The sequence below is a fragment of the Lepisosteus oculatus genome, chromosome 2 (genome assembly GCF_040954835.1).
Source record: "Lepisosteus oculatus isolate fLepOcu1 chromosome 2, fLepOcu1.hap2, whole genome shotgun sequence".
Classification (NCBI taxonomy): Eukaryota; Metazoa; Chordata; class Actinopteri; order Semionotiformes; family Lepisosteidae; genus Lepisosteus; species Lepisosteus oculatus.
The window spans coordinates 61,774,217-61,802,070 of NC_090697.1; the positions used below are offsets into that span (position 1 = coordinate 61,774,217).

The 27,854-nt window shown below is 33.9% G+C and overlaps 1 protein-coding gene across 2 annotated transcripts in view; it reads right to left on the reverse strand.

Moving 5' to 3' along the window:
* The window catches only part of ush2a (Usher syndrome 2A (autosomal recessive, mild)), a 409,409-nt gene that overhangs the window by 310,979 nt on the left and 70,576 nt on the right, over positions 1 to 27,854 (reverse strand). For both annotated transcript variants that reach the window (XM_015346259.2, XM_069180084.1), the window contains exons 15-20: positions 25,860 to 26,018; positions 22,851 to 23,345; positions 21,757 to 22,029; positions 19,844 to 20,013; positions 18,167 to 18,311; positions 2,749 to 2,979 (exon numbers count right to left, since the gene is read on the reverse strand). In XM_015346259.2, coding sequence (XP_015201745.2) covers positions 2,749 to 2,979; positions 18,167 to 18,311; positions 19,844 to 20,013; positions 21,757 to 22,029; positions 22,851 to 23,345; positions 25,860 to 26,018 — 1,473 coding nt within the window. The remainder of the gene's footprint in view (positions 1 to 2,748; positions 2,980 to 18,166; positions 18,312 to 19,843; positions 20,014 to 21,756; positions 22,030 to 22,850; positions 23,346 to 25,859; positions 26,019 to 27,854) is intronic.

The following is a 27,854-nucleotide window of genomic DNA, read 5'->3' on the forward strand; positions in this document are numbered from 1 at the left end:
GCTTTCATGAAACCTGCACTGAATATTCAGTTTTAGTATTCTGAATATTTATTACTACTAGGAGAGAATACCGCTCTGATACAGGACCTTAGTTAATGGGACAATAATGAATATGCAAAAGGAATATTGGCTCTGCAGAGCAAAGTTCATAAGGATGGTACAATTTTCCTAGCTTATTCCTCCCCACTTTCATTAGTTCCTAGCCATTTATAATACCACCAGGACCAAGGACAAGCACTTGCACTGACTGGTACCATTGATCAATTAGGTTAGAGATGAACTCAACTAACACCTTGATTTATAAAGATTTATCCATTTGTCATTATTTAAGAAAACCTGAAAATTGCAGTGCTAAATGTTAATAGAGTTATGGAAAAATGACCATTCATTTTCTGAAATAGCAAGGTCAGAAAAGGTTACCCATTTATATACACGCTTTTCAAAAGGCAATTGAATAGCACATACTTCTGAAGAGAGGTGTATTAATTGGCTCTTTTTATATAAATAAAGTATTATTTCTCTGGTACTCCAAAGCCACATATGAAAGAAATAAAGAATACTGGAGCATTGAAAGGAATTATCCCAATTGTTTTTTTCAGAACATCAACTTGTAATGTGAACAGATATATAACATATTTAATAATTATGTAAATACAGTCAAGCCCGATTAATATCATTTCTGTTCATGTCACCCTCTGCTTACCATCAAATTGAAATATCCCAGACAGGAAATAATGTGAGTCAATGCAAACAAGCTCATGATAATACAGTTTCGGCAACTGTCACACTCCAGTTACCATCAATTAATATTTTATATCTTGTATCTGATTTCTTCCATACTTAATGTTTTAAAATTGCCTACACCTTAATAATAAAAGCACTCTACAAATAAGTGCTAGAGCTGTGTAATATGTTGAAGTACATGTCTCCCATGTGTCAATAAATCTGGAGGATGAAATGATCTCTCTTGGATGTGTGCAACAAGGTTTCTTCACTGAGGTCACAAACATTTCCTATTTCAAGTTATATTATGTTGCAACATCTTCAGAAACAGGTGAGATAGACATCTTTAAAATATTTAAACAAGAATAAATATTGAAACGTGTTAGGAAACGTCTAACATCTCCTCTAACATGAAATCAGTACAATTAAGACAATGAACAAAAATGAAAACAAAATGATTTCATATTATATGGTCTATAGTGGAGGGTATCATGGTGGCATGGTAGCACAGTGATTAGCATTGCTGCCTTGCCTTGCTGGGGCCCTGAGGTCAATTCCAGACCTGGGGTACTATCTACTTGGAGTCTGTATGTTCTCCCCGTGCTCACATGTGTTTCCTCTGGGCGCTCTGGCTTCCTCCCAAAGTCCAAAAACATACCAGTAGTTTAATTGGTTTCTGAGAAAAAGAGTGCTTGGTACTGTATGAGTGTGTGTGTCTCTGTGTGTCTGCCCTGTGATAGACTGGTGTCCCACCCTGGGAGGATCCTGCCTTGTGCCCGCTTGCCGAGATATAGTAGGCTGCGGCTCCTCCACCTGGAAAAAACTGTCGGAAAATACATGGATGACCTGGACTGATGCTAGTGTCTTAAACTTTCTTTTCTTTACAGCACACTGAATATTCTATACTACATGTAACAAATAATAACACTGATAGCCACTAATATTTCTTTATTTTGAAAACATGAAATGCAATTAAGAACATAATTCAAACAAATGGATATATCAAATCTTTTGGAATTTGTAGATGAACCAGAACAGGTTTTTTATTTTCAGTGCATGCTACATTATGTTATGCAATGTAAATATATTATATTGTGTAATCATCTGTGTCATTTATTTAGTAAGCAGATCTAATTGAAAAAGTTTTGTTATAACACTTTCTGCTATAGTTTTAACTGCTGTTTCAGATATGATTCCAATTGTCAGAAGTAGCTTCTCTCTTTATACTGTAAATAAATTGTAGCAAAAATAATAAAAAATAAGGAAAACTCAGGAAATATTGACACATTCTGAAATACTTGTATACTAAATTAAATCAAAATCATAATCCACTGACCAATCACAGATACCCTGTGTGTATGTTACTTGATGGAAGCTTTATATTTCCCAAAAGCATATTTTATTTACCCAGCTGAAAACTGCTATTAAATACTTGTTTTGGCTCTTGTAATGGCTCTTGAGTGCTGGTATAACCCAGACCTCAATTCATTACAATAACCGTTTTCCTCAGGTCTTCAGAACCTGTCAATTAAAATATGAAAACATACATTTTCAATGTTTTAAGTTTATGTAGGAATGAAAAAGTATATGAAGCAGGACTGGTCTTCTGTGACTGTCTGTGGGTATTACATGATTCAGATAAAAATAGAAAGGATTTCTGAAATCTAAGCTGACAAGATGAAAGTATTTTTAATTTATTATGAACAATTTTACAAGTTGCCTGGCAAAACCACCAAAACCATCAGGCTTATGGGAGATGTTTAAAGCAGGAAAAAAAAGACCTTTATAATAATCTTGAGAGGAAAGATCAACCATAACCCGAAACACTGAACTGACAGAGCAAATATAATAAGCATGTGATTCAAAAAACAAAAATGTCACATACTTCCTAACATTTTGAATCTCACCACCCTCTTATTTTATATGTAAACTAAACAAATAATGTGGAGTGCACTTCACATCTAAGAATACATCACTACAATATTTAACTTACTGTAACAGTCCTGAAAATGAACAAAAACATACCTGTAAAATAAGTATTGACTGGAAGAGTTGAACTTGGAAACCTGATGTAACCATGACCCGGAAACCTGGTTCCTCTTTGGAAAGGAACAAGAGGGTCAGAAAGTGATGTATCCGTCCTCTCCACCTGGTAAAGTGGGTGAGGCCCATTCAGCTCCTGTGGTTGGTCCCAGGACACTTCAATAACTGACATGTTGAATCCCTTTAACGTAGGAGCACTTAATCTTGCTGGAGCTATGGTGGAAGAAAAAAACAGTACATTTAAAGTCAGTTCACAGATCTGCGGATACTGGTAATGATGTAAATGGTTTTCTCATATCTAGTAAAAGGGAGTAAATTACCTCAGGCTGACACATCCTATGTGCATTTAGTCCATTCAAAGTCTGAGAGCATCCATGGGATGGAAACTAATAAAACTCTTAAATGGGAAAGGGACGTGTTGTCTTCGCATGCCTTATGTGCATACAAGCCATAAATTATATTCAATCAATATTACTAGGGTCTATATAATTGAAACTGTGATATCATTTTAAATTCAGTCTGCTGATTTAACAGGGATTGTTTAAAGTCTCTGTGGACATTCCTTTTTTTTAATATGCTTGAAAGGAAACACTACATTCTGCTAAACGGTTGTTTTTTCACTGTCAAAGGAGCATATAATTTAAAAAATATATTAACAATCCTATTTTTATTTCTAAAATGTATAAATGTGTGACAAGGTGAAAGACCTGCTAATGAGTTAACTGTCAAGGTAGACTGCCATGTCAAAATATGGAGGGGAAATTCTACTTAATGAGATCCTTACATATTCACATGGCCAATTAGGAGCAGGTAATTTACCAGGTAATTTACCAATTAACTACTTAATAAAAAAATAATTAAAAAAAGGTGCACAAGGCTAACAGTGAGAGAGAAAAATTTGAGTTCTGATCACTGAAGAACACTATCCAAGACAAATTTTGTCTAGTCTTATTTTGTAATACATCTTTATCAAGAGTCCCAACGCCAAATTACAAAAAGGCAAAGGAAGTGCAGTCACTTTTTATACAGAAAAGTTTTCCACATTTGAGGGTACATTATTGCTGAGGCATCATTCAACTTTAATCAGCTTCTTACATTCCAAACATTCTGTCAAATGTGAAAAAATAATTCCATTACCTGTTATACATCATAAACAAAATGTTAACAAAAAAGATAATTTTACATTTAATAACAAGTATTATTTTAAATCTAGTAATACTAAAATATGCCAGTATTAAGGAACAGTATTGACTTGAAAATAATACTGTATATACTGAATTATTTAACAGTAAATATATAGTTATCTATTTCTATATTTTATATAAAGTTTAGTGTATCTGATTAACACTAATGTAAACATCTGTTGCTTTTTGTTTTATAACACATGCTTAAATTAACACTTTTAACATGCTTGCCTAAAACAAAAGTATCCAAATATGCAGTTATTCAGATATTGTAATGTTTTTACTTATTTATGACATATCAGCATCCAAACCTATCCATAATGAAAAGTCAATTTAACAATTTAGCAAAGTAAAAATAGGTTAAAAAAAGGATTGTTTAACACTTTAAAGGTAAGTAAAAGGAATACTGAGTATTTTCATAGTCTATCTAAAAAAATAATTACATACATTTATAGAAACATAATGTTCAAATTTGTTCAGACTCTGTACATTTGTCCAAAATAATGTATACCTCTATCGTCAACAGTTGCCTGATGTTTTCACAAAGCCTCAGAAAGTTTGTAGACGTTTCTGGAAGTCAGCATGATAGTGGGTGTTAAAACATGCTGAACACATATGCAAAACAATCAGTATCACATTATTAAGGACAAAGTCAGAGAATTTTTCGAAGACTGAAAAATATCAACATCAACAAATCTTGGGACTGTTTTAAATAAATAAAATCTATAAAACATCCCAGTGTCAAAGATAATGTCTATAACCAAGAAGTTTGAGGCTATTGGGTACTATTCCCATAGAAAGAATGTGTAAGAAAGCTTAAGTTAATGGGTGGTCGGAAAATTAGTATGGGAGGCTAATGCACATCAAAAAGCAATAATATGAAAACTTCAAAAACATTCACCATTGTTCTCATGAATCAGATGTCTGCGACAGAGTTCTATGGCGGCAGAAAAATGTTTCACAATACAACTGTGCGTATTGCATCATCTTGTTTGTCTTAGTATCTGGTAATAAACAAAAACAGCCAGACCAAAACTACTGTTTGAAGAAAATTACAATTTATACCCATATATACAAATCTTCATACATCATACATACTCAGAGACTACAGAGTTAGGAAAAACATACAGTACGTGAATTATTGTAAATGCAAAAATGATATCAATAAGAATTAAAGAACCAAAAGCACTACAGGAAAACTAAGTAGATTTAAAAGTGGAATCTTATTTATCTAATGACTGAATAGGGTTTTAATCCACTATTACAAATTATCAAGAAAGGGTCGAGCTTTAGGTGCTCAATTACCCCTTCCAGGGTGACTGTTGGAAGAGTTTTTGTGATATCTCTTGTTTCTTTAATTGGTAGAATACTGTCAAGCCCTTGAGATCTGTTTACCTTAAGTGCTTCCTTGTAGCTGTAGCACTTCTGCCTCTTTTATACTGTTACAAATGAGGGTTACTAAAATGGTGAAAATCAGGATTTGACCAAGCGGTTTAGTCAATATAGAAGAATAATTATTCATAACCCCCAACCTGTAAGTGATTTCTAGCAATATACCCGAGCGACTGGTATAATTAGAGGTACAGCTTTGGTAAGAGGAGTAACAATCCAGACACACATGGTTAAACGGATATTTATTACAATGATAAGACACAAACTATACTACACACCACAAAACATACAACACACAAGTTACGCTAGGTACTGTAACCCCGAAACTGCTACTAGGCATTAAACTCTTAATGCCTACAAAGGCCACATAAGAGACGAGCTGCCTTCTAACTAGATACAATGCAACCTGCAGTTAAATCTCACTGCACCCCGAATGCCACAAAATAAATGGGAGCCTACTATATACCCCTATCAATAAAATGGACCCTAATCAGGAAAGACATTTCTAACTTAGGTATCTTTTACCCAGGAAACCCAAGTTCCCTAAAAACACAAAATAGCATACTCTCTCTAACAAGGTTCAAATACTTGGCTCCAGTCGGGTTTGGTTTGGAATATGAAGAAGGGGCTCTCGTCCGGCGCAAGCTTCAAGTCCCAACTCCTGCGGACTCCACTCTCTTCTCCATGCTTCTCTTTGTTTCTTTCTCCTCTTTCCCTCTTGTTCTTGCTCTTAATGTTATCTTACTGTATATAGTGTGTTTCTGTACTGCTCCCTGGCAATCATTAATACATAACTTACCTCGGTATACTAAGGTAGGCTTTACCATTGTTTCTGCTCAAGGTACCCCCCAAGACCTCAGCAAACATCCCCTGTATTTTAAAGTTAGAAGTATTTACTCTTCCAAGTGTCACAAACTTTATCTAAAATCTAAAAGACACTTCTCAGTAACCTAAAGCTGTAACAGTACTAATAATATTCAATACTTAACTCTATCTCTCCTTAGCCTGAGGCATGTTGCTTATTTCTTCCTTGAAATGAACCTGAATCAAATATTAATTTAATATTAAATTAAATAATACATTTTATACATAAACCATTTCTCTTTCATCATGTAGACATTTCCTATTATTATCCCTGAGATGCTTCCTATACTACGTAGTAATCACATATTACTACGTACTAATTAAAAGAACAGGAGAGTTTTTCTATCCACACAATGTGTTTGTATTTGAATCAAGGCACTTCCAGATTTAAAGTTTTTGAATACATCAGGAATACATCAGATCTATTATCAGAAGCAGATTGCCCTCAATGAAAAATTGTAACTGCTTTTCATTGATTTTATTTTTAATTTAAAATTATAAATACAACAGCCTTTAGTTGACTTCTTATCTCAGTGCATTAATTTCCTTTTTAAGCATAATACAAAGATGTAACTTATAATTAATTTATAATTAACAGGTTAGTATCACCTTAGATGTATTAACTAATTAAGTATTGCTTCAGCATACAAACTAGAATAATTATGAACAGGATTACTGTTTACAGTTTACATTAAGTTTGACATTTTTTATGAGGCATCAGGTCATGGCCTTCTTAAATGCACTGTAAGACATATTTCTGTAACAGGAAAAGTATTGATTTTTGAATAACTGTCTGACCTTCTTTGGAAGAAATACATACACCACAGCCATAGTTAATGTACCATATACAGACAAGACACACTTGTATGTCTACCTTTATTGCTGTAATGTACATAAAACATTATCGTAGACGCAGGAATAGGAGTTCACATTCAAATAAGACCAACAGTGCGGACATCTCCACACCCCAGCCAAAGCATTAACATGAATTTCATTAACTACCATTTCACGCTCTCAGCATTGTCTATTTAGACCATTATATGGAGGATTAAAAAGTAATGTGCTTTTGACTATTAAAAGGAGAATGAATTTTACTTTGTTTTAACTAATATCAGGTATATAAAACAATTTTAATCTATGGTTTGCGTGTACTGCATAGTAAGAAGGAGAACATGAAACCAGAAACCACAGTAAGCTATACATTTCTGTTTCTAAGTTTCAGTACATTTCAGAATACTATATACTGTATATGCGGCAAATAGGGCAAAAAGTAGCAGAACTGCCTTTAAACAGTAATTTTAAGCAATCCTTATGGCCTAATTAAGAGAATAGTATAAAATGCTTTTTAGATACTGCACTTGCTACAAACAATTTAAATAGCAAATGCTGTAATTTTGTTTCATACAGATTAAAAATAGATATTTTATAGTGAAATAATATTAATCACCAAGTGATACATGGGAAAAGTAATCAAACAACTTTATTATGGGAGGAATGAAATGCCGGGTTTTATCACAGTAAATTTAAAGGGCATTATTAAAAACTGGAAACTTCAAATCCTAATCTAGTACATCCTGACATTTCTCAATTTGCAAAGGACTTCCTCATGTTACTCAGATTTCTCATGCTCAATACCAGGCAGGCTAAGAGGGTATAGTTAATCCTGTTGAAATACACTTTAAATGTTTAACCCATAAAACTAGACATGTAACTTTATTTTCTAAATATTAACTAATAGTCTCATCAACCTTTTCTTTATAAACCACAGGAAAGCTATAGAATAATAATCAAAACAGAACTAAATCAGCATTCCATAACAGACAAAATCTTAAAATGCATCTTAATAAAATTAAATTATATGAAGTTTTGATTACAGAAGCAATTTTATTTATTGACCTAAAGGGATTAGGATTTTATTTTTTCATTTTGCCTGATGACTGACCTGGAATGCTGTAAACACCTATAGGAAAGGGTCCTGTGTTTCAGGACATGTGATCCATCACTAAATAATTCCAGTCTCCTTTTTGTGCAAATGAAACATATTTTGTCTGTTTAGTTTGATTATGTGTTAAAAATGCACCATGATTGATGGGAGGACATTGGGAGTGAAGGGAATCATAATGCCTTTCTTTAAAGTTTCTTCTTTTGAGCGTACCTTCAAAGATGAATTCCAGACTTTATGAATTTTCAAGGCAGGATTCTCATTAAGAATTTGTGAGCTATTTCTGTTCTGAAATGAAGTGAGATTATTTTCATTTGGATTATGTCTATGAATTTGCTATATCTCTTTCTTAAAAGTTTGATATGTCCATTTCGTGTTAATTAGATTAGCATATAAGCATAAGGATATACGTTAATTAGATTACCATACAGAGGGGAGAATCAGAAATGTCAGATAGCAATATTACAGGATTTTAAAGTTTTCTACAAGAGGAGGACAGATACAAATGCTTGATGACAGAATGAAGTTTGTGGATTATAAAAAGAATACTATTTTAGGTATTCTGAGAACAATTTTGAAAACTATAGAACACAGATCCTCCTTTAAAAAGTGATCAGAATCAGAATCAGCTTCAAAGTGCAGAAACTGCAAGAGCAACTTAGAATGATGTAATTGGAAAATCCCAGAAACAGTACACCAACACAAGAAATAAGAATACAGCAGATTTTCCCAATACTACTACCTAACAATACATTGCCCTATAAGCTTGCTCCACTCCAGAACCTGGAGACAGGCAGTCTTGAAGCTCAAGACAACATCACTCAGGGAACCACCATACATCCAGGCACATCACTACCACATCCACATTGATACATCAGACACTACTTCAATAACTGTACAGTAAGTACAAGGAAAAACATGCTGTGGCTCTTGGAGACTGTGCTCAGGAACATTACAATGTGTCAGTGAAATGTGTCAGTGATCTCAGTCAACAACAGAGCATACAGTACTTATAGAACACTATCCTTTAGAATTTGTTTTAGTACCATATTTTTTTAATAAGAAAAAGCATGAAGCCACTTGTAAAAAAAAACATTTAAGAAATGTAAAAAAACATTATGGTTAGCATTTCTATGCTAAGCATTGTGTTTAAGAAAGCAAGCTAGCATAATTAGAATTATTTGTCTTCTAATTTATTATTCACATTTCTTAGCTTTCACTTAATTTTCACTTTTTCACCACTTTTAACAGTTGGATATCAAGCTACAATTAAAATTATGTAAGGCTATTACTAGTTATTTTATTGTAGAGTTTAAATATATTGGAGTTATTAATTATTATTAATTATTTAATAATAGTTTTGTTAATTATTATTAATAATAAGGAAAAAATCCACTGTGGGGAACACATTTCTATTCTAACCTTGTTAAAATGATTTATCTGAGTGTTATTTCTTGGAGCACTCCTTTTGATTCAGAAACATTAAGATAGTTTAGTGAACGCCAAAACTATAAATGAAAATAAAGGAAGAAAACAAATATCACCCTTGATCAAGTAAATGCAGAGACAGACTTTCAGAAAATGAACTTCAACCAATGTTTGTTAGTTATGATCAGCAATTAAGCAGGAAACAGCTACAGTACAAAGCTGTAATAAGTGAGGTCATGATGTCTATAATACAGGTCCCATTTCCACAGCTCACAGATTTCAAAAAATAAATTTTGAAACAGTATAAAAAACTGGTGATTTTACTTCTGTTATTAGCTAAATTAATTAATATAAAGTAATTGAAGAGGGGGTTAAGAAAAATTACAGTGAGTCTTACAACACAAATACAAATACAAATGTATTTGTATAAATGTGTTTATAAAAATACATTATCATCTTCAGCTAAAATAAAAAAAATATGAATGCATGGAAATGAAATATCTGTATACACTATAACCATTACGCAGCCTATAACTAGGGATTAGTTTAAACAGCAAAGCCATTCATTTGAGTTCTGGGGTGTTTAGAAGAATGCAATATAATTTAACTCTAAAAAATTGTAAAGCAGATGCCACTATTTCCCTTTGAACAGATGGTAATTCTGTCTAATGGTGCATCTATATAACAGTGATGTGTATTGTGTATACAAACAGTAATAAAACCTAGGTATGGATCAAATAAATTGCAATCATCAACATTAAATCCTGGCAGAGGGCTAAAAGAACACAACTAATAGGATGCTAAATCTAAGATATTTAAACCTGCTTACAGTCAAATTGATACAGGCTAACTATTAACATGTAACAATATGCTAAAATATAGAAGAAAACAGACATTTAAAACATTGAAATTTAGGAAAAAAGGAAAGCCAAATGACCTCTTCAGGATTAACAGGGAGATAAGGACTCCTGGACAAACATCGAAATAAAGTTCAGGTACAAAAATACTATACCAGCTGTATGGTTCAATCTGAAGCCCTAGGATCTTTAAAGAAACATTTAAGGATTTTTAATTTATGTTCTTATATACAGTAAATATATATATATATATTATTATTATAATCATTCCTATCTATTTCCTAAATTGTGTGGACTTTGTAAAGTCTCAAGAACTTTAAATTTAGGAATGTATCCTTAAGACCAACTTCAGGTACTTCAGGATCATCAGTCACTTCAAAGCTGCACTTGAATCCATGCCTATTAAGAAGTTATCCAGTGGCAAAACAATTGTTTACTTCTTTTTACTGCAGATTTTTGATGTGCATGGAATTTTGCAGACACTTAACATATCATAAAAACATTCACTATGTGGCAAATGACCTTGTGATTAAAAACAAAATCTAAATAAGTAAACTCCAAAAAGTCATATTATGACTTAAATGGCAAACATCTGTACTGGAATATTTTCAAGCATTAACAAATATACAGTATATTTGGTATTTATGACTCACATGTTGTTTAACCTTGCATAACCATACAATGCTACATTATGTTATCTCTATATTTAGATTTGACTTTTCAGACTTCCCTTTCATCTGTCTTTTGCTCCAACAGCAACATTTATGAAATTTCCCATTAAGAATTTAAGAATTAGTGTAAAGGCTTTGTTTATTTAAACTAATCTGCAGAAAAAATCATTCTTTACATGAAAAAAATCCTACCATATGGAAAAACCAATGACACACCAACCATTTTAAGATGCAACATATTGAGTTGACCATATGTTACAGTGCTGCTGAATGGCTGAGTGATTCATGCCCATCACATTCCAGTGTATCAATTAAAGCTCCTTGAAGGCTGCATGATTTGTGCCTCTGTTATTAAACCCTGCTAATTCATCCTACTTACATATTCGTTATAAATCTCTAGGAGTGCTCCATGATTCATAGCAATCTGCGAGTGTGCTGCAGCAATTTTTTCTCCTTGTAATTAACAGTAAATTGTTTTTACTGCTATACAATGAATTTTCCAGTTATGTAGCAAATGAACTACCAAGTGTGCCATCCTTACCGATGGATTGTTTCAAAATCATTTAGCAATTTAAGAAAAAAAATTGTAAATCAAAACAAACATAGGAAATCATAATCTCCACCAATAATTAAGTGTACTTTCTACACTTATGGGAAATGATAATTAATAAAGTACTATACAGTATGTCAGTATTTTACCAAAAACATGCATTACATATATACAGTAAATAAATGAAAAATACAGCTCACAAGAAAGAGATCATGAAAGTGTAATGGAATTAACCCATATCATAAATTTAATTTCATGATGATATACAACATATACTGTAAGTACCTTTGTGCTGAAACACTTGTGCTGAAATATATATACAAAGATTTTCCCGTTTGAAATGGTGCTGATGAAGAACAACACCATAAAAAAAACCTCAATACAACAATATGTTGAACATTTTTTGACAAAAGTTCAAACTGAAAAGTTGCTACATCCCACAACAACACACATACATGAATGCTGCCCTGTGAGTATTAAGTGGTTTTACAGAAATAAAGAGAAAATAGAAGTTTAATTTAATATACAAAAGGAATTAGCCAGTAGACATATCACCCTGTAACTCACAACTGGCAACCCACTGAAGCTAAGCAGATGTGAGCCTGGTCAGTACCTGGATGGGAGACCAGGTTCCTGCTGGAAGAGGTGTTAGTAGGGCCAGCAAGGGGCACTCACCCTGCAGTCTATGTGGGTCCCAATGTCCCAGTATAGTGATGGGGACATTATACTGTAAAAAGGCGCTGCCCTTTGGATGAGATGTAAAACAGAAGTCCTGACTCTCTGAGGTCATTAAAAAAGAATCCCAGGGTGTTTCTCAAAAAGAGTAGGGGTGTAATCCTGGTGTCCTGGCCAAATTTAAATAATTATTGCCTCCTAATAATCCCCATTTATGAATTGGCTTCATTACTCTGTTTTCCTCCCCACTGATAGGTGATTTGTGGTGAGCGTTCTGGTGCACTACGGCTGCTGTCGCTGTCACAGGTAGATGCTGCACATTGGTAGTGGTGGAGGGGAGTCCTCTTTACCTGTAAAGAGCTTATGAGTGGAGTGTCCAAAAAAGCACCATATAAGTGTAAGCAATTATTATTATTAACAAAGGATAATATGCTCAAATATTTAGCACTGTTTACACAGTCAGGCTAGATAAAGAAATATTGTTATGTTATAGCATTTAACACTAATGTAGCTCATATACTATACATAGTTTCATTCCCCCTGAAAACACATCCTTGAAAATAGCACATTTGACTCATGGGCAGAATTAATAAGAACTAAATCTCAGGAAGATCACAGAGTTTTTTAAGTTTTTTCATTACACCCAACCACTCCCTATCTTCCCGTACCTGGTCTAGTTCAATGTTTGCCAAATAGATCTGCAGTCCAGCAGGTTTTCTAATTCTCTTGCCTGCCTCAGTTGTTGAAGAAATGAGAAGGAAAACACTTAATTGATTAAATAAATCTTGATATTTTCAGTTGGTCTTCACTGGCCTACCTGACCAGCATGTGAGTGCTGTGATTGTTTACTGCCTGGCTGATACTCAAGAGCAACAGCAGTTTTTTGTTTTCATCTCACTTTTTCTCATACTTTTTATGTAAATACTTGATCTATTGATGGCTTTTTCAAAATATTTTGAACAATTGGGGATCCAAATAATGATTGACAAATCTCCAGTACTGAACTCAACACTGGGTAAGTTATTGTTAAAAAATTTAATTTACTGGAAGAATTTAAAATTCCTATATAGACAAGGAAAAAAGATTTTGTAAATCCTGTCTTCTAATACTGTATGAAAAATCAAAAATGTCCTTTAAATCACAAACATTGAAAAGTCAATGAAGATACTTAATATGTAGGCTAGATTTAATTAAATAGCTACATTAATTAAAAAGTTTTTAAGTCAGAATAATTTTTTTTCAATTGAAACCTCAAACCAGTAGAATAATCATTAAGAATATACAGTATGACAAATGACCAGTGTTTGAGAAGAAAAAATATAGTGAAAAGTGAATCTGGTCACCTTTCACCCAGATATTCCACCTATTCCCTTTGACCCAGATGGTGTTCTGGAAAAGGGAGCTGGGGATTCCGTGGTGGAACTGATTGCTCCAGCCACAGTCCCCAGGGCCTGTCCTTTCACTGGTTCTTAAAAAGAAGGGAGGAGTTACGTTCTTTCTCTTTCCTCCAGGACTACTTTAAGTGAGTACCTGCTCTCCTGCTAGGAGCTAGGAACATTTTAGCTTGTTTTCTGCACTGCTTAACAGAAGTTCAGTTCCATATAAAAACAAAAATTTGGATAATAGAACCTAGTAAGCTTTAACACTAATATTTTGTAAGGTGAGATGACGTTTATTTATCAACGGCAACTGATTTTAAGTATTAACATACCCAAATCAAATACTGATGGTGAATTCTTATAACAAAATCACAGCTTTATTTCCCCTGGTGTTTTTATCCAAGAAAATCCATGATGCCAGAAACATCATGAGTCAGGGAAAGATCAGAACTATTGATGAGAGTGACAAACCTATCTAAAGACTAGGCCTGCTAGAACTATCCAAATTTAAGAGAAAACAAATATTGTATATCAACCTTATAACAATATATATGCTCAAACTGAAGACTTCTAAAAATAAGATAATTTATAGGAAATGACAGCAAAAACTAAAGAGAAAAAAAATGGTAACAGCATAAGTATTCAGACCCATGAACTCAATATTTGGAGGAAAAACCTCTTGCGGCAATTACTAGTGAAAGTCTCTTGGTTAAGTGTCTACAGCTGTTCACAATGTTTGGTGTACTTTTTGCCCAGTCTTCTTGGTAGAAGTGGTCAAGCTCACTGAAGTTGCTTGAGGATCACTTATGAACAGCAGTTCTCTAGTCTTTCTTCAGATTCCCAGAAGCGTTCAGGCCACCACTTTGGGTCACTCAAGAACATTCACTTTCATTTGCTCAAAGATTTTCAGTGTCATTGAAAATGTTTATACCCTACACTTGATCTGTGCCTTTCTACAATTTTATCTCTTATTTTCTAAAGTTGCTTTGTCTTATATCTTTGTTTGAAATTTGCTACCTAATTGAAGGAACGTACTCAGACAGACAGTATTTGCTCTGAAATTCTGTAATCATGAAATCTGAAATCATGTGAACAACTAATTGTGTGGCATGTTCAAATAATTTTATGCACCTAAGTTAGTTTCAATTTGCTACACAAAACTTTCTCATTCCCCCATACCATTTTCATTTTATTGTCCTATTATTTATTTCTGTACCTCTTTTATTTTGTCCACATCTTAAAAGTAATCATTTGCCTGTGGACTGGAATACTAATAAATGTGTCTGGGTCATTGCACAAGCGTTTAAGATATGGTTTAGCAATTGTTGAGTTGATAGGGAATAAAAAAGGTTACAAGTGAAAGAAAACAATTCAGCCCATCTAGATATTGGTATTAGTAACTAATTGATCTGAAGATTCAATCCAGACATAAAAAAGTCAGGGTATTGGATTTGACAATATATTCCCATTTTTAATATTAAAAATCTGCATTAATAACTAATAAGCCATGAGCACTTAAATACTCTATAATAATTTAGAATCAATAGAATTTAGGAGTTTCTGGACTAGGAGTTACAATAATAGGAGCTTTTCCAAGCAAATTTGTTAAAAATATTTTAAGTCTGTATGTGTAACCTATAAGCGTAATCATATATTTTTACATCCCTCCCCATCGAAAAGGAGCTCTTAAATTCATTTTAAAAAATCCTGTAAATTGGTTTTACTATCCATTCACCTGTTTTACCAATCATGAATCTGCTTTACCATTATGAGCCTTAAACAAATGTACAATATTTCAGACCAGTAAATTATGACAAAAATGTAGTCAGAGATGAAATGCTGCTTCAGAGACTCTATTTGGAGTAAGTAAGATTAATGTGAGAAATGGATGTGATAGAAATATTTGATAGAAAAAAAAACAGAACATACACATTTTGACATTGCAAACGTCTGACAACATAAATACAAACATAAAAGAACAGTTGAAAGAAAAGCTAATGATAGTAAAATAACCAATGCACATAGTGTATACAGTATAAGTGAATAACAGTATAAACCATTTTTACACTTTTATACGCTTTTGTAGTAATTACATTTTACTTTCCTAGTAAGGGACATTACCTCAAATAGGAATGGTATTTACAGACACCAACATATTCCTTTCAAATAAAGAAAGTGTAATCACCATAACTGTCGCCTCACACCTGCACACTCCCACAGATTCATCCAAGGCATCACTAGGCCCCTTCTGAGAAGCAGTGTTCATGGTGCATAAATTACATAGTGTAGGCCGCTGGCTGGAGATTAGGAGCATTTTTATTACTACCCCAGACATCTAAACAATACTCTTAGGAAGGAGTTTTAAACAGTCAGTGCAGTAAAAGCACCCCACACTTAACAGTAACAGACTATCTACTGTACATGCTCATACCTTTGCAAGAGATACAGCATAACAACACAGACCTCTTAAAGTCATATTGCATACTGTACTCCTTATAGAGTAGATTTCCTGAAGTAAAAAAAAAAACAATATAAAAAGAACAGCCTTTCTTCATAAAACATGTCCACAAAGATAACTTATTTTCTTGTATATTAAATTTCCCTAAGATGCTCTATATTGTTGTACAAATATACTGTATTATTTCATGGTTAAATAGTCAAGACACTGGTATATTTAAATGGTTGGAATTACCAGCTTGACTCCAGACCATAGGAGAATCCTATAGTGTATCAGAGCATAAGATACAGTAGCTGTGGCTTCAATATATTTACATAACAATCAATCGTGTTTACTAAGTCCTACTTAGTACTCTTTACAAGTCCTTTTTGTTTCCCCACCTACTGCTGCAATAGACAATGTAAATCTACTGTAACAGGCATACTATACATGCTCAGCTTTTCTTTATTCCGGTAGGCTCTCACCAAACATTGTTTGTAGGGCATTACACCATGCCCTATCACTTGAAATGAAGACCTGGAATTATTTTGTGAGAAGTGTATGATCAACCATGGCTACTATAGTATTAATCATTACTTAGATATTATTGGCAGTTTTGGGAGAGGTGGTATTTGTAGCATTGAATAAAAAAAAAAATATTGGAAGGACTTGCAAGAGGAAACCATCAGACCCTGGTAGTGATGCCTCTGCCCAAGAAAAAAGGCACATTTCCATGTTATCAACAATACTAGGTGCCAGTGAAAACAAACTGGGATTCCCTACAAAGAGTGCTTTGTTTATAAAATTTTGCAGAAGTATTATATTGTGCCTCTTAGTGATAAAATATGTTGCACCCAGTCTGTCTCAGTATTTCAGCTATATCTATTTTGAATCCATAATAAAAAGGGTTTGCTAATTTTCGCAAACAAGTGTTAATTGTAAATCTTGAATCCCTTCAATTTCTTATACAGCAACTTTGTTTCCCAAGTTTTTTCTTCATTTTAAAGGTTCTTATTCTTAAAAATGCAATTCCAGAGACATCTTTAGTTTAATACTTTTCCTGTCTGAGAAGGATCTATCATAGGATAGTTTTAAAAACTCTTAATGTAAATCCTAGACAATAATTAAACTTTTCTTTCTGTTCACCAGCATCCCTTTAAAAACAAATCTGAAGCAAACTTTTCTCAACATGTAAAAAAAAAGTCTGTAATTTTTAACTACTCCTTTTACAGAATGCACCTGCTCACTCACATCTTTTCTCCTTGTTGAATTTTAACATGCAACATCCACTAACAACTTTCATTTGCCCCCTAACCAGATTTGGTGGAAGTCTTGGGCCTGGATTAAATCAAACCTTCAGCCCACCCACCAACTGCAAATTACAAACTCAGTACTCTATGGCAGGTTTCCATTTGGTAGAAGCAAACAAGCCTCTGGCAAACAAAAAGCTGCCATCAAGTACTAGGCTTGCAATTTGTGAGTGGCAGGTGGGTCAAAGTTTTGATTTAATCTGAATCACACAACTGTAGAGAACTGTCACTCAGTTTATGGGGAATTCAGCTCTGTGAAATCAAATGGACAGATTTTTTTAGACATTCTTAGGAGAAACCTTTTAGTTTAGAGCTACAGTATGGTTGTTCTTTTTAATGTACAGTATTTGCTTAATTTATATATTAAGCAAATGTATTTTGGAATATTTTAGCTGTCCTACAGCTCATTATGAACTAGCAACTTATAAACTATACATATTTTGCTAAATTTACTTTTTTTATAAGATTTTATTTTCCATTTATTCTTCACAGAATAATCTATTTTACCACATTTCTTTGCTGAAAAGGGAATAATTACATTTAATAAATTCATATTATATACTGATACTTTTTTCTGAAGTCACGCGTGACTACAGTATATCAAAAGTATAAAGTCCACAATCTACACTATTTTTATATGAATTGCCTTAATTTATTTTTTTAATACCACATACACATATACACACAAACCATCATACCGTATGCCCTTACCAGCGGCTAGTGTTTGCCCAGAGGCAGCCAGACTTGTAATACATCCAAGTCTATTGCAGAGAGTGATCGTGAAATTGTAGACTCTGTAAGGCTTCAGGCCTTTCACTATATACATCCACTCATGTGATGCAGCCGTATAAAGAACCTGTTAAGAAAAGACAGTTGCAAAAAGATTACTGTTCCTGTATCATTAACTTGCTGTAGACTATATTAAAGACCTGAGTGAATAGAAAGAAAATTGAACAATACATGTGCAGTAAATTTATAGAAGCTTGCTGGTAGAACAATCACCTTCATGCATTCAGAAGAATTCTACATTAAATATTCCCTTTGACAAGGTGTAAACTTACAAGGGAAAAGGAAGGAACAGTCAAAATATTTAATATGCCATTTGGTTCTGATGTTTTCATTTAAGTAAATATTTGCAGAGGTTTGGAATGCTCTAGACCCTTTTCATCTTTTCTATAACACAGTATTTCATCTTCAAGGCCAACTTTGTGTGCACAAAAACCTAAGGCTACTACACAGAGCTAACTACAAAAAATGCAAAATATTTATATGATAAACATGGAGATTTTAAGACGTTTAAGTTAATCACAAAAGATCAATTCTTACATTACTGACAGTAGAAATTCATGCTAATACATGATTTTGTAGTAAGAACAAGTTAATCAATAGGAAAGAGAGTACAGGCAAGGAGTGACTACTGATATTGTAGTTACAGTATATACAGTAAGTCCTTAGTGAAGTATCATAGAGATCTGTTTTAGGACTAATATTGTACTTTTCTTAATTGACATCTGTGATCTAGATTTAGTGTAGTCAGCAAACACATCAAATTTGCAAATGATAACCAACAGGATTAGTAAATAATGTTAAAACTGCAAAATACATACAAATGGTCTTAGACCACCTGAACACACCTTGCAGATTATGTATAATATACTGCAGACAAATGGGAAACACTGAACATGAAGAGGCTACATATAAGAAAGATTTAGGTATTCACGTAGAGACGTCATTTTCATCTTTCAAGCAATGTGGGAAATCAATAAAAATGGCAAGCATAATATAATATATAGTTATATGTATAAAAATTAAATCAAGAGATGTTATGGTAAAATATACCATGCACTTATAGAACCTCAGCTTTGTTACGGTATGTACAATTTTAGCCAGCAAGCTACGAGAAAGATATTACTTCTCTGGAATAATTTCAGACTAGAGCAACCATATACATTCTTGGGATCTAAAAATGTCTAGTAATGTCCTACACTGTTAGGCTAAAAGAAGTAAAACTTTTAAGTTGTGCACAGAGAAGGTCACGTAGGGTTCTGATTCAAATACTCACAATCCTCAAAGGCGTGAACAAGATCAACCCTATGTACTTCTTCATAATTAACAGTGAAACAAATCAGAAGATACAAGTGTATCTCTGTTGAAATGTATTTATATCGGAAAACAGGAGGAACCAATTTCCACAAAGCTGAAGACAAAACCGTGCCTTCCCTCTGACCAGAAACAGATTCTTGGATCAATAAGCTACTATCTGCTAAATGAGCTTGATGGGCTGAATGGTCTCCTTTCATTTGCAACCTTTGTTTTCATTTGGTCTGTTTATGAACACATACAGTACATTATTTGTGTTGGATCATCCTTTACAGTCTTTTAACTTACTTGAGAAATAACAGGTGGGGCAAACTGATTAGATGTCTGCTCTTCATGGATATTGACCCTGTACTCAGTTACAATTCCTCTAGTAGCACTGTCCTTGGGCTTGATCCAACTCACGTTCAGAGAACATGATGAAAGTGCCTGTACTGTGGGAGGTGACATGTACACTGGTACTGTAAAAGGAAAAACAAAATCTTATTGATGTCAGATTTTTAAAACCTTGATGTCAGCTAGTCAAAGATGTGGTTCTAATTTAATTGCTTGCTCTCTAGATGATAATTATAGCATTAGAAAAAAATAATTATTAAAATTTACGTTTGGTATTACAGTGCTGTTTGGAACATACTATGGAACATACTATTTGTATGACATAATATGTTCTGCACTGTAGTCTAGTTTATTTTATATTTGATTTTTTCCACTAGATTTCCCCTTTTAAGTTGTTAATTTAAACCTGCTTTTACTTCAACACATTTAAATTACAAATTGTTTTAGACCTGTTAAGAATACCACCTGTGGAATAAAATACATGTACATGCATATATGGTATGTGGGGCATCATGTTTTAGATTTGAGTTTTAAATAGACTACAAAATAACTTTCTCTTCCTTGCTTTTAATAAAGTGTTCTAATCTAAGGTAATCATAGTTTTTATATACAGTATACTCTCCATCTTATTCATCATATGAAATAGTTCCTAACGTCACCAACTAGATTGGTAACAAATGAAGTGAGCTCAGAGTCATCCTTAATAAAAAATAAAACACTTTATTATTGTAAGCTTGCTCTTTCAAAAATAATCAAAACCACAAAAACATAATTGTTCTGATAACATCTGCTTTATGCACATTATTGTGCATTTAATGTCTTTGAAAGGAACTGTACATTTTCACCCTTTACTGTGACAAGAAAATACAACCCCCAAACAACACCCAAGCAAAGTTATATTTGAAGAAAACATGAAGAAATGTTATTTTAAATATGGAAATTCTGAGCTCATAAAATACATGGTGTAGCTTTTAATAAAAGCAGAATCTACAACAAAATCAAACCCTGCATTGTCTCTGCCAGTGAAAAAACATGCAAATATATGAGAAAAAGGGTTTATTATACTTTCTAGTGTCAGATATTAAAACTACATCTGACAGAAACATTTAAAAGTATTTTCAACTGTCTTGTGAAATCCCATATTATTGTTCAATATTTTTTATCTACGTTAAAAAACACACAGCAAGACTTTCTAACTGTTTATGAAAAAACCTGCAATGTTTCATGCAAATGCACTGTTTGCATTTCTAAAAGCTGTCATACAATGTCTGTAACACAAAGCTCTTCATTTCTTTCTGCTTAATAAGCATATATCGAAAATCAATTTTTAGATGAAAAAAAAATCAAGTTCATGGCTTTTACATAAAATAGACAAAACTAATACCTTTACAGAGAGAATATATTGATGTCTGCCATGCTATAAAGCTGCTCTCTGCCATGTTAAATGTGATTTAGGGCTATTATAAAGTACTTAAAAACTGCTCAAGTTATAATTTTGTTTTAATATAGCATACTATCACATTTGTGCAAGACAACTTACAATTGTGTATAACCATTTTTCAGTTCAGTGGGCAATATACATGTATACGATATACAATTTACAGCATATAAACACAAATATTGTAGGATGAATCACTAACACTTTTACCTTTCTCTTCAGGTACTAACTAATTTAGATGTTATTGCTGCAAAGGCATTGTGCAAAAGCTTTGTCCTCTTTGTTGCTTTAGAAAACAGACATAATCTAAAAGCAACACTAGAAAGACTTGAACTGGTACTGTTTCAAATACGTGTGTAGTGATTTTAAAGACTTTTCTATAAGAAAAATCTGTTTTATTACATATACAGTATGTTTTTGTTTTGCTTACCTCCTTCCTCAGTTCTTCCAGAGGACCATCCAGAGAAGACTCCTCCTGCCATGTTAACTGAATACACTCTGAACTGATAGGTGGAAAATGGTTCCAGATCCCTCACTATGGTGCTGTTCTGTGGAGGAGTTAAGGCGTTCTCATTGGCAGAGCTCACTATGGGCAGTGGGTTCAACCACCCACTGTCATAAAAAACTCTTCTTTCATGATGACTGTCCTCTTGACCAGGCTCTATTGGCCCACGCATGTATACCTCATATCTTATTATTATTCCTGGGGAGATGAAGGGGGACATACTAGTGAACATAAGGACATATGATGTTATAAGTTTGATTTTATAGTATAAAGCAAAACATATACAGTACATAGGAAATAATGATATACTGTACCCATGAACCCAGCGGTCGATTTTCAATCCAACAATTTAGGACATAATTCCCATTTTATCCTCTTCTTACAAAATAACCAATTGTAAAGCAAAATAAATTAAATTGTGTTACAGTTTGTGCATCCAGAACCACTCAGCTGGTCTTAATATTCCCTCCACTTGAATTAGGCAAATGTCATTTCATAACACCTTGGTACTCAATAAGTCATGTTAGTATGATATATGAAGGCATAAATTATGTAAAATATGAACATTGTCTTTAAGAAGCTTGAGGATATCAAAGTATGATTCTAGCAAATTGAACCTGCTCCAGAGTAATTCATTGTATAATATTAAATAATGACCATGAGGAATTATCATAGAATTATTCCTTTTGAAAATTAAATTAGCTCAATTTAATCATTTAGGAATGATGATGCAGTTTTTTTTTTAATTATTCTGGAGTAGTACATTGTCTAATCAGATATAGTGATGATAATGTGAATAAATGGGATACAGTAAATAGACAGGATTGTTGGGACTACAGTACATTGAACTGTGTGAAGCACACACATATCAGCTACTGTTTTTTTCTAATAGTTTGACAATTTTCAGAAATTAGCAATGATGTTATTAGAAATAAGATTTGTTCAAACAATAACAGGTTTTGCTACAATCATGGCTCCAAATGTTGCTAGACTGTCAGAATTAAAGTATGCATATTTACCATTCGGTTCTTCTGGCGGATCCCATACCACCTGAAGCTCAGTGGAACTTATGGTGGTAATTCTAGGAAGACCCTGGCACTCAGGTGAAATCTGGGCTGTAACCAGTGAGACAAGGTTGCTCTCTGCACAACCACCAGCAGTACAAGCTTGGACAGTGAAGTTATACCTGCTGAAGGGTATTAATCCAGTGGCAGCTGCCTGAGTCTCAAGACCCTCATAATGAACACGGTTTTCATTGCTGCCTACATTTGTGGTCATCAACATGTACTTCTCAATGGGCCCAGATGTATTTTCAATGGCTGTCCAGTTGAAGAAAGCACTATGTGGTCCTACTGGACCAATCAAGCTGAGATGGAGCTCTCCCTGGGGTATCCCAGCTTCTGTTCTATAACTCACAGATGTACTTCTTGTCTGGCCATGAACATTGCTAGCCTCCACATAGTATGAAAAGACAGTGTATGGTGACAAACTCGTATCATTGAAGGCCTGGGAATCTAAAAATAATAAAAAAAAATATTTTAAGCTATAACTCTGTTGCAGCTACACCATTTTGCATCTTAAGATGTTATCTTGACAGTTCATTGTGAAATTGTGACTCTTATAATTGCTGATTGGTGACACACTTGTGGTGAAGAACTAAAAATACCAATATCTGACAACCACAAATCATCTCAAATTAAGGGGTAAAATTATTTTAAAAATCTACCTTATGATAATGGTTTTCATGAAAATATACACCCATATGCAAACATCCATCCATCCATTTTCTATGTTGGGTTCCAGAGCCTATCCTGGCAAGCAAGGCAGGATACACCCTGTAACACCAGTCCATCGAAGGGCAAACACACACACGCACACATGCACACCAGGGCCAGTTTTCCCGGAAACCAATTAACCTACAAGTATGTTTTTGAACTGTGGGAGGAAATTGGAGCACTTGAAGGAAACCCATAAATTTCAAGCAGATAGTAGGAAGAAAACACATAAATTTCCAGCAGATAGTCCATAATTGAACACAGGGCCCTAGTGCTGCGAGACAGCAATGTTAACCACTTTGCCTCTAAACAGCCACATACATTTAGTTTAATGACTTTTTATGACTGAAATGCAAATAGAAGTCGCCCTTTAGAGAAGTAAAACTGTCATCATATTCTAACTCCACCAACCTAAAAGCTGACAATGAAGTAATTTTCACATTAGTCTGGTCAACAAAATCATAATGCTTGATGTCTCAACAAAATGTCATTGTGATTGGATGTCTCTTATCTTACTGTCCTAATCATGCACAGCTGTAGTGAATAGCTTCATTATCTATTTTCATTTCATTTGCTACAGCTGTACCAAGCTCTATTTAACCGATTCTCTTTCTTCCCCTCAGTAGTCAAGTGACTCAGATGTTGCCAGAATGCCAATAAGGAGAAAGAGAGAAAGCCTCGATGTCCTGAAGGCCTATTGAACCCAGTGCTGGTGTCAGGGGTTCTCAATAGATGCAACTGCACCGTGACCAAGTCTCAATGGATGTTGAGGGGCAGAGCTGAAAAGGCAATTGTAAAAAATACACAATTCCCACCTCCTCAAAAGCAAACATTAAATGTTGTTGGACCCCACCTCCAAGAATGCAAAAAATACACAATGCTGACCTTCTACCTTGCAAAGGAAATATATGTGAGGCTACCCAGTATAACAACTTTCCAATGCAATGTAGCTCTGTCTCTGACCAAACCTCCTTACTAATTGATCAGCTTGTTTAACTTACTATATTAGTTATTTATTTTTGCATGCAATCTCTTGTGGGGTAATGGCTGAAGGCTCTCTTCTGAGATGGTGACCCATTTTAAAAGCTTTATCACTATAAAAGCTATATTTTTAAAGAATAAAATTGCCTTTGGATGTCTCTCCTGGGCTCATACAGTATGTTATCCCTCAGCAAAGCAGACATTGTAACGCCCTCTGCAGCCAGAGGGCGCTCCTTCTCTGTCCTGTCTCTTATTTCCTGTGCTTTGCTGTCCTTCCAGTGTTTCTCTCTCCCTGGGGCTATATATTTCTGGGTCTTTCATTTTCCTTCGCTCAGCATTGATGTCCGGATGTCCTGAGACCCGCCTAGCTCCAGGTCGCCCCACGTCCGCTACCTGAGGGCATACAGTAGGTTTCTATACGGCATTTCTTGAACAGCTGAGCCCGGGCTAACCCCCGTCTTTACCCAGTAAAGATGTTTCATGTTTTCTGTTTACATCTGTTGGTTTCATTGACTAATCCCCTAATGTAAATATATCTTCACCAAAATATAAGGTGTTTTGTATTCACATTCTGAGGAGTATCTGTAAACTGAAGTGTATAATAACAAACTGAAAGTCTAGTGTTCTGCCTGAAACCCCAGGATGTGAATCAAAACTCTCACCAATGAAATCAATATTAAGAATATTTAAGTTACCAACACCTCAACTATTGTTTAATTAGGAACAAGTAATAGGTTTATTCCATGCTAAAAAGAGAAGAAAGGAAACACAACGTTTCGGCTGTGGAGCTGTCTTCCGGTGTGACCCAAAGAAGGCTCCACAGTCGAAATGTTGTGTTTCCTTTCTCCTTTACTTGTTCCTTTGCAGCCTACGCATGCTGATGCAGCTACCCATCTGAACTACTATTGTCTATTTATATAATTTAACTATCAAATAAATACAAAAAAATATTGCAGAAATTGTCTATTGCAGAAAGCTAAATGCAAGAGTTCTGGGACAGACACACCTGTCCCTCACTGTTGGGAACACTTTCTAATTATCCAGTAGTTGATACGTTGATTACCTCATTATTTTTAGACCAGTATCAGTGTACTGGCTTAATTGGTCTTCTTCTGAAAACAGGTCACAAGTTCATTCAAATTCATAATAAAAAACAGAGGGCTGCTTTATATTGGATTCTATTAAAATTTGAAACGCAGTGATATTTTTCATTCACTCATATTCACAACATATAAAAATATAAGTATACTTGATTTAACTAGTTCAACATACCAAATGGGTAATGCATCTCGGTGGTATAAATCTCTGTGGAGTCTCTATACAATCTGTATTTTAAAACATTGGTGTTGGGAGAATCTGGAGGGCTCCATGACAGGGCGATTGCCGTAGAATTTAAGATTTGCCCTGTAGGTGGGGGCTGTTGAGCTGGAGCTACAATAAAAGGGGTAAAGACAAATATTGACCATTATTATTTATCAAATGTAGCAACAACTCAACTGCTTTCAAATGACACACAACTACAAGGTTAAAGATCTAAGACATTTGCAAATGGATTAAATGGACTAGGAAATAAACCTCAAAACAAACATGTTTTATGCATAAACATGCTAACTTAATAAAACAGATTTGTGGGGGCAATAGCTTCAGACACAAACTGTCTTCTCCCAGCCAGGAACATTAAAGGCTATAAAATTTAAAACACATAAGTGGCACTGCCTTGCTAAGCTGCTGAAGGCATAGTTTGCATTTCACCATGTTGAATTCCATAAAAGCAAGATGTTTGTTGCGCATATTTAACATTTTTAGCAGTGAGGAGACAGTTTACAGGAGGAGCTGCTAAATTCCCAAAAGAGGCTTTTTTACCTGCTGTGATGAATAAAAGACAGCTGCAGAAAATGATGATTAGAGAGGGTGCTCTCTTTCTCTTGTATATACCAAGGTGGTCAAGGATATCGTAAATGTGGTTCTTAGTCTTTTATAAATTTCCTTAAAACGAATGGATCCCAAAGAATCCTAAAAGAATTTAGAGACCCCAAAGAAAATCTAAGAGAGACGTGTATTGGAAGTGAAGTTAAAAACAGATCTCAAAAGAAAGAAAAAAAAGAAATGGGTAGTTTAGTATTTATATAGTACCTAAATGCTAGGAGTATTAAAAACAAAATGAATGAGACATTACAGTAGACTGCTACTACATTAGCAGGCATTTATGATGTAATCAAAGGATCCAAATGGAAAAGAAGAAGCATTTAAAACTGGAAGCAGGAGGATCTTCTTTACAGCCACATTGTTGGAGACAATCCCCTGACTTCTTTCAAGAAATGGTTTGATTACATCCTCAAATCAATCAGCAACTAACTATAAAACAGACTAGACAGGCCAGATAGGCTCCTTTGTTTTAGAAACATTTTACATGACCCAATTCAACCAGATGTGTCAATACGTAATATTTGATAAGTGCTCCCATAGGAATTTTGAAAAAGCTCAGTATGGAATTCAACAGGCATATTTGCATACAGTATATAAACCATATATAAACAGCTACTGTGATTGAAAAAAATACTTTTTGTTGTCACTAAGTATTCTATGATCTTTGCTGTGGGCACAATACCTTGAACTTAATCCTGCAATGTACTGTATATAGCTACTGTATACAGTAGCTGTATTGTGTAGTAAGGTCCATACTGTGATAAGATGTTTTAGATACACTGCACTGTTGTGACTTCTAATGCATGTTAACAATGTAATGGAGCTTTTTCTATGAGTTTCCAGAAAAAAATAACACTACTTATTGTCCCATTCTTTTATTTCAAATAAAAGAAAATAAAGGAAATGTTAATTAGTCCATATAAATGTACATGCAAACTTTAGACTAATTTTAAATTTGGGTTAAAGAGGTTACAATAATAAAACTTTTTATGATTTATAATGAACCATGCTTAGCCATTTACTAATAAAGAAATCCCCTTCAATATTAATATTTTGAATTCACTTTGTTATACAGTATGTTTAGGAAATGTATTTTAAAAGTCCGAAAATAAGAACATATAAAGCTACAACGCATTAATAGAAACACTTCTTAATGGGTTGCCATGGTTTCTGTCTTTTGCTCTCAAAGTTTTATAATTTCTCTGAACACTTGTTCATTTATGTGTATGAATAAATGTATTTATCTCATTGTCTTTGACCTAGGCACCTGTGATGTCAAACAGTACTAATCTATTCAAATTCAAAAACGTTTTGAATTAAACAGTATTTATTTAAGCAAAC